This window comes from Helianthus annuus, chromosome 11 (assembly GCF_002127325.2).
Source record: "Helianthus annuus cultivar XRQ/B chromosome 11, HanXRQr2.0-SUNRISE, whole genome shotgun sequence".
Classification (NCBI taxonomy): Eukaryota; Viridiplantae; Streptophyta; class Magnoliopsida; order Asterales; family Asteraceae; genus Helianthus; species Helianthus annuus.
The window spans coordinates 42,741,510-42,748,775 of record NC_035443.2 but is presented as its reverse complement, the minus strand read 5'-3'; the positions used below and the strand labels follow the sequence as shown (position 1 = coordinate 42,748,775).

Here is a 7,266-nt window from a genome sequence, read left to right as displayed (position 1 = left end):
TGATCTTATATTGTAAACAAGCGGGACAAGATCAAGACTAGGTTCATATATATATAAAGTATGGAAAGCTTCAATCAAGAAACATGAAAGGAAGGGATGAAAAAGGAAGGTGCCAAGTTGTTCGCGTATGGTCTGGGCGGCAATTTTGAAAGGGGTTACGAACTTACTGAGATTATAAATATTTAACGTTACTAATACCAACCGATATCAAGACCTGGCCGTGTGGTTGTTGTGTTGTTTGTTAAGTGCAAGAATCCGGGTTGGAGTCTGGGCATCGCCCGTTTTTATGTTTTTTTAACACTTTCAAAAGTTGCACAATCAGTCCCTGTGGTTTAATTTAGTTATGTGCACAAACAGTCCCTTGACTTTGAAAGGTTTAGTTAATTAGGTTAAGTTATATTATAAAAAAACTAATTTAACAACAAAACTAACTAGGTTAACTAGTATTACCTTAAACTAACTTTAAAACCTAACGAGACTAACTAGATTATTTTTATAAAATAAAAAGAATATGACTTTTTAATTTGTTAATTTAGTTATTTTAATTAATTAACTAATGAATAACCATTTCTATAGCGAATTAAATTAAGGATAACGTTTATTCAATGATTGTTTATTTCACGAAGCTTTCGAATTTCAAGGTAAGGATCCGAATTCTAAGACGGGTCAGATGTAGATATTCGTTTTTTGACGGATGTTACAAAAAGCTCTGTAGGAAATAAGTTTCACTCGTCAAAGTGAAATGGGATTCCCATTGTGGCCTAGAATACACTTGAGAGGTTGAAATCTGAAATGAAACAGGAATAACTGCATTAGTTTGAACAAATCTCGAGGACGAGATTTCCTTTAAGGGGGGTGAGGATGTAACACCCGTAAAATTTTCGTCCAATTGTGTGATGACACGTGTCCCGAATTTCCAACTAAAGAAAGGGAACTTATCGTTCAACTATGTAATGATACATGTCCAATCCTCCAGCTAATCTCGACTATGTAGAAGGGGGAACCTTCAATTAATCCCGACTATGTGGAAGGAGGAAGGACTTACATTCTACGTTCATTGAAACGTGTTTCGTATTCTCCGACTGATCCCGATTCTGGGAAGGAGAGAAACTATTAATGTGTGTTAACTAATTCGCATCCGGGATCTCCGACTAATCCCTATTATGAGGAAGGAGAGGGACTAAAAGTGCCAAATGGAAAAAGAATCAAAGTCCAAGTACTTAAGATATTAAAATCTCAAAATAACATTTCCTGGCAACCCCATACGGACCATAAGCCATTGGTGCTTACGGACCGTATGTTGTATTGAAATGGTGAGCTGAGGTCTTTACAGACTGTAAGCGGTGAACCCTTACGGTTTGTAAGGGACCATACTGGCAGTTTTGTGCTTGCTCTCCAAGGAAATCTGCATAGTGTGACACCTATCTCACGATTTTGCAACATCACTAGACACTTGTTAACATCAGGAGAAGCTAGCTAACACTTGGCATGATCTGGATGATCTTGTTCAAGTATAAATAGCAACCATATTCAACCTCATTCTTTGCTCATTTCACTTCTTTCTCTCTATACACTCATTTCTGGAGTTTGCTTCTCTTTAGAGGCCTCCTACTGAGTTCAAGCTTCTCCTAGAACACTTGTAAGTGTTCTTTCATAGTCTCTTTCATTTATAGGTTAAGTAATTAGCCGAAAGTCAAGCAAATTGACTTTTGCTTTGACTCTCGGTTATGACCATTATGGTCAAGCCAATGTTTGATTCGAACATGGCTACGTGATCGTAATAATGAAGGTTATAATCCTCTGAGATTATACCTTCTAAAGATCACGTTAAGTAGGCAAAATGACGAGTCAAGTTTATATAAAATAAAAGGTCAGAAATGTAAATTTTGCAAATTATGCTAATTGAGTTATTAACTATCAAGACCTTAAGTTTTGACATCATATCAGTTTATAAAACATATTAGGACATGTCTAAACATATCCAACTCGTCATTTCTTGTTTAGAGTTCAACTCTATATCGAAAGTCCAGCAGTTTGACTTTTGCTTTGACTTTCGATTCTGACCCGTTTGGTTAACGTTAAAACTTGTTTAAAACTGATGTTATGACCATGTTGATATAAGGTATACCCCTTAGAAGTTATACCTCTTGGTCATGTTGTTTGGTAGGTTATATGACAAGTCTAGAATTTATATTTTTAAAAGGACAATTATGCCCTTTTTATCCTAAAAACTAAAGAAATGGTTTTCAAATCAAAGTAACTAATATGCTGACTTTTAAACAAAATATATAGTATTTTGAAAAGTGTTTCGACACCATAGACTTGTCATAAGACCTATCTAACCTTCCAAACCCGCTTATACGTGTATAACTAGTTTTACGAACCTTGTTCGTATAATTTAGGTGTAACGGGTCTAGATACTTCAAAATAGAATGTTTGGTTAATTGACCTTTATCCAAAGAGTCATTTCACTCGGATAGGCATAAACCACATTCATTCCGAACTATGCTTAATCTAGCGAATCTATTCTTAAGTAACGGGTCATGTCTAAAGGAACTAACCTTTGACCCGTATACATTCTAACAAATAAATAATTCTGTTCATTCCAGAGTATAGAACCCCCAGATAATCGGACTTGGGTCAATAATACTTTTACTCTCGGTTTTTGCTAAATTATAATCATACTTGATTCGAAGCTAGCAAAAGGTAAATACGCTTAACTTATTTTGTTTTAAAACTTGGGTATGGCGAATATGTCACTTTGAGCGGGTATTACATAAATGAGCCGACTATGATTGCTCATAAATGTAAGAACTCAGTTTAATCCGTTTTACTTGATAACTGAAACAATTGGGGGTTATTGGTACCGTGTCCGGGCGTCCCGACTCATTAACTATTATGGCCATACAGAATAACGTGCAGGGGTCGGCATACCGACTGCAAGACACGTTTTATTCAACTTTGGTGTGTACCCTTAATCATTATAGCACTGAAAATGACCGGCTTTGATCTCTAGTTCCCATTGTATGACAAGTATGTAAATCTGGTGATAAGATAAAATCCCAAGAAATATTAAATGATTACCTACGGGTTTTCTGTATATATAAAACTCATTTTGAAAAACTGTTTTCAAAACGAGTCAGTTAATTGTATTTACCAGCGAAAGCTGACGTATTTTCAAAAGATTTAACCGTAGGTACCGAACCTTATAATAGGCTGGAAATCCGGATAGGCTAGAATGAAGGCCAAGATATTTGCAACTCCTCAAGCTTAAGGCCTATAACGTCTAAAGCTCTTTTTATTAGATCCAACATGTGGGCTTATACTGAAACACTTGTACACTTTTTTTATATATTCAAGCTTTTATTGAAATGAATATTTTTCTCAATTACTTCCGCTGCATTATTATTTATGATACTGTTATCCAATCATCACGACCCATCCGGGTCCACCGGAAATCAGGAGTATGTAGTTTTCGTATAGAAATTTTTGGGTATATACGTTTTCGACCCCCCGGTTTTATAATTTTTTTTGGGAATTTACGTTTTTGACCCCTGGTTGAAAATCTCAAGCTTCGCCACTCCATTTGAGTCAATTTTTTTATGTGGGACAATCATTTTATTCATAGCTTGAAATGAAACAAAATCTAGAATGTTTAGGAGCGAGGATAAAAATTTCAAACCATGTGATGTAACCATTCCAATTATGTTTTCTTTAAGGATCATGTCCCTTTCATTATTATATCCTGTTTATACAACCACCCTTCATTTCTTTTCTTCTAGAAGGTGAGTTATTTTAAGTGGGAAGTTATAGTTCAAGCTTAAGATCGTGTTCTTACACTGTGTAGGTGTATTAAACAATACTGAGTTAGAATATGTCAGGAATTTATTATGATTTATGATATATTAATATGTATTAGGATTGTAATGGTTTATTACTTTGTTGGGTTATAGATTCATGTATTATAAAAGTTTAATGATAGATATTATGTAAGTTTATAATGCCTACACAAAATTTACTTAATTGAGTTATTTTTATTACAAACAAATGAAAGCTTATTAGATCATGCGTAATGGACATTATAAGAGCGTGAAATAGTTTGATAATGTCCTCGCACCATCCCTCATGCACATTATAGGGGTATGAAGAGGGAGAGATATTTATAGAATAATGCCCAATGAAAAGGAAAAACATGGAAAGTAATGAATGAAATGAGCATTAAGGGGCCTTAACCATTACATGAGGCGTTAGGCTATGTGGTATGGGGTACGTCCCCATGCCGTCGAGGACCGGCGCCGAAGGCAACACTGTGCCGCCCCCTCGTCCCCATCTTGACCGGCGAGTAGAAGACGTTGGAGAAAAAGACAAAAAATGGTGGGGTTCGAGGCTTTTGTGACCATTTGAATAAAAAAATAAAAATTCAAAAAAAAAATATTAGACCTAGGAGATTGGAGCTTTTGCTGCGGTAGGTGCAGGTAAACAAACCCTAGGGGATGATATGTACTGGTTTAGGATGGGTTGGGCTTTGAGGCTATACCTTTTGTTTTACTTGGTTGAATATTGGGCCTTTTATATGAGTTTTAGTTTTGTGTAATATTTGTATTATAATATTATGTATTGGTTTAATTAATCCTATATGTGTAATATATTTTTAGGATTTTTTTTTTAAGTTTATGTGTTTTTTTATGTTTATGTAATGGTTTTTAATATTAATGAAAATATTTAGTTAATTTATTTGTTAAATGTTAAAAAAAAGTAGAAGATTAAAAAAATAAAAAACATAAAAGTGGTGGGGTAGGATCATCTAGGACCATCCTCCCATACCCTCTAGTTTTGTGGGATGGACCATCCTTGGGAGGACTATGATGTGGCGCCTACGTGGGCACCATACCCTCTAGCCTTATGATGCTAATGTGGCGAAAAGTGACTCTTAAGTAAATATGGTATGATTACTATATTTACTTTTTAAATTTTCCAACTTTACTATATATATATATATATATATATATATATATATATATATATATATATATGGAAGGTTAACGTACATTACGGGTTAACGTACATCACGTACGACAGGTAATTACGCACGTTCATTTTAAAATCACGCACGTTGTAACTCAAAAATCCAAAATCACGCATGTTGAAACACAATAATCACGCATATTGAAAACATTAATCACACATGTTATAGAACAAATCACGCACGTTGTTGTACGTGAAGTACGTTAAGCCGTAATGTACGATATACTTTTTCTCTCTCTCTCTCTCTATATATATAGGGGAAGGTTCATTTGAGAAAAAAATTTAATTGAGAAGAAAAAGAACAAAGGGTAATTTTGTAAAACATTAAATAGTTTTTTCACTTATCTCATTTATTATCATTTTTGACTAATTAATTAGTAATAAAGACTAGTATCCTCCACACTAAGTTTTTTTGCTTACACACATCAAAAGTTATCTTACATATACCGAAATTCATCATACACGTTGAAATTTATCCTACACAACTCGTAATTTATCCTACACAACTCATAATTTATCATACACTTTAAATTATTTTATTTTATTTTTTTTAAAATATATATTTTAAAGATAAGTTACAAAATAATTTAATGTAGTTAGCTATTTAAGAGGAAGGCTACAATTTAATAACCTATGTAGATTTACCAATGTACCCTTATAGTAATATTAAATACTTATATTAAATGAAGTAAAATAAACCTTTCTTATTGGTTGAAATTTCTTCTTTTTTCTTCTTACAAAAAATTTCTTCTCATTTGAACTCCCCACTACATATATATATATATATATATATATATATATATATATATATATATATATATATATATATATATATATATATATATATATATATACTAGTCACGTACCCGCGCGATGCGGCGGGAGTGGCAATTTACAATAGTATAATTGTTTACCGTTAGTTTATCTGTCGTCTCGTGATATATTGTATAGTACTAAAGTTAGTTTTCTTATTCGTGATACGATGGCACTGGTTTTTCTGTTAGTTTATCGATTCTTTGGTGATCTTCTACAAGAAGAGTACAAAACAAGGAAGTAGATGTAATTAAAAACAAGAAGAGTTCAAAATAGTCAAGTAGCTGGACAAAACAATAAAAACAAAATGTGGGGAGTCTCTTGTATCTCTTCCTGTTTTACCAATACATCCGTTCGCTTATGACTTTCTTGCATCTTCTCCTCTACTGTACCAGATTTCAACACATAAAAAAAATGTTAGACACTTACAGTGATTTAAAATAGTAATTAAAAGGTAATTTCTGGAAGCAAATAAGGCACAACATCTACTAACTTACCTTCTTTTTGATAAGGATGCGATTAATTAATCACGCAACACTTCCTGGTAGACAACATTTGATGTGTAAACTCCGCGTTGTTTGAATTCTTTGGCGAGATGTACCAACACCTTCGTACTTTGTCTTGAAATCCCTCTTGATAACGCGACATAAAGTTGTCCATGTGAAAATACAGAATCCGGTAGATAAATACCAACGTTCGGAATTGTTTGACCTTGAGCTTTATTAATCGTCATGGAAAAGCTAAGTCGAATTGGAAATTGTTTTCTTTTCAGCTTGAATGGGAACATGTCATCTTCAGAAAGGGTTAGAGGGATTCTTGGCAAAAAAACTCTTTTTCCGGCATGTTGACCAACTGCAATTTCCGCATCAATAACATTTCGCATGAAACCCTTACATATCAACCGCGTGCCATTACACAGGCCATGTGATGGATCGATATTACGTAACAATATTATTGGGCATCCAATTTTTAAATGAAGCTTATGAGGCGGCAATCCACTAACATTTAGCGAATTTAAGAACTCGACCGGATAGAAGTTGCGCTGATCGTCTTCAGCTTCATCAAAACTGTAATAAACTTTTTCCTCCCCTTGAAAAATTTCAATCATTTGATTATTAATCTCGTCAACACTATCATTTTTAGTGGACAATATTGCTCTAGAGATTATATAATCTGAAGAATATACATTATCTTCAATTGATGGAAAGATGGCATGGATCAATTCTTTTATAGCGTTTTCTTTGTTGTTGCACTGAATTGTCATGTCATCGGGTATGCGGATATAGTTTCCTTCGATTGGTTCTTCAGTTCCATCGCCGACTCTTAAAAGAAATTTAGAAAACCATGGATCTTTCAGCGCTCTCATATTTATGGTCAACCGCATCTTCTTAGTCAAAGACCAAAGAGGTGACATTCGTACGCTGGAGT

At 33.9% G+C, this 7,266-nt stretch overlaps 1 protein-coding gene across 1 annotated transcript; it reads right to left on the bottom strand.

The window, feature by feature from the left end:
- Positions 1-6,361: 6,361 nt before the first annotated feature.
- Positions 6,362-7,252, bottom strand: LOC110869485 (ATP-dependent DNA helicase PIF1-like). The gene has a single exon (XM_022118736.1). It carries the CDS (start codon positions 7,250-7,252, stop codon positions 6,362-6,364), a length of 891 nt encoding a protein of 296 aa, XP_021974428.1.
- Positions 7,253-7,266: the final 14 nt, after the last annotated feature.

Excerpts from the sequence above, each read along its gene's own strand:
- LOC110869485 (XM_022118736.1), bottom strand. The coding sequence starts at position 7,252 with ATGTCACCTCTTTGGTCTTTGACTAAGAAGATGCGGTTGACCATAAAT.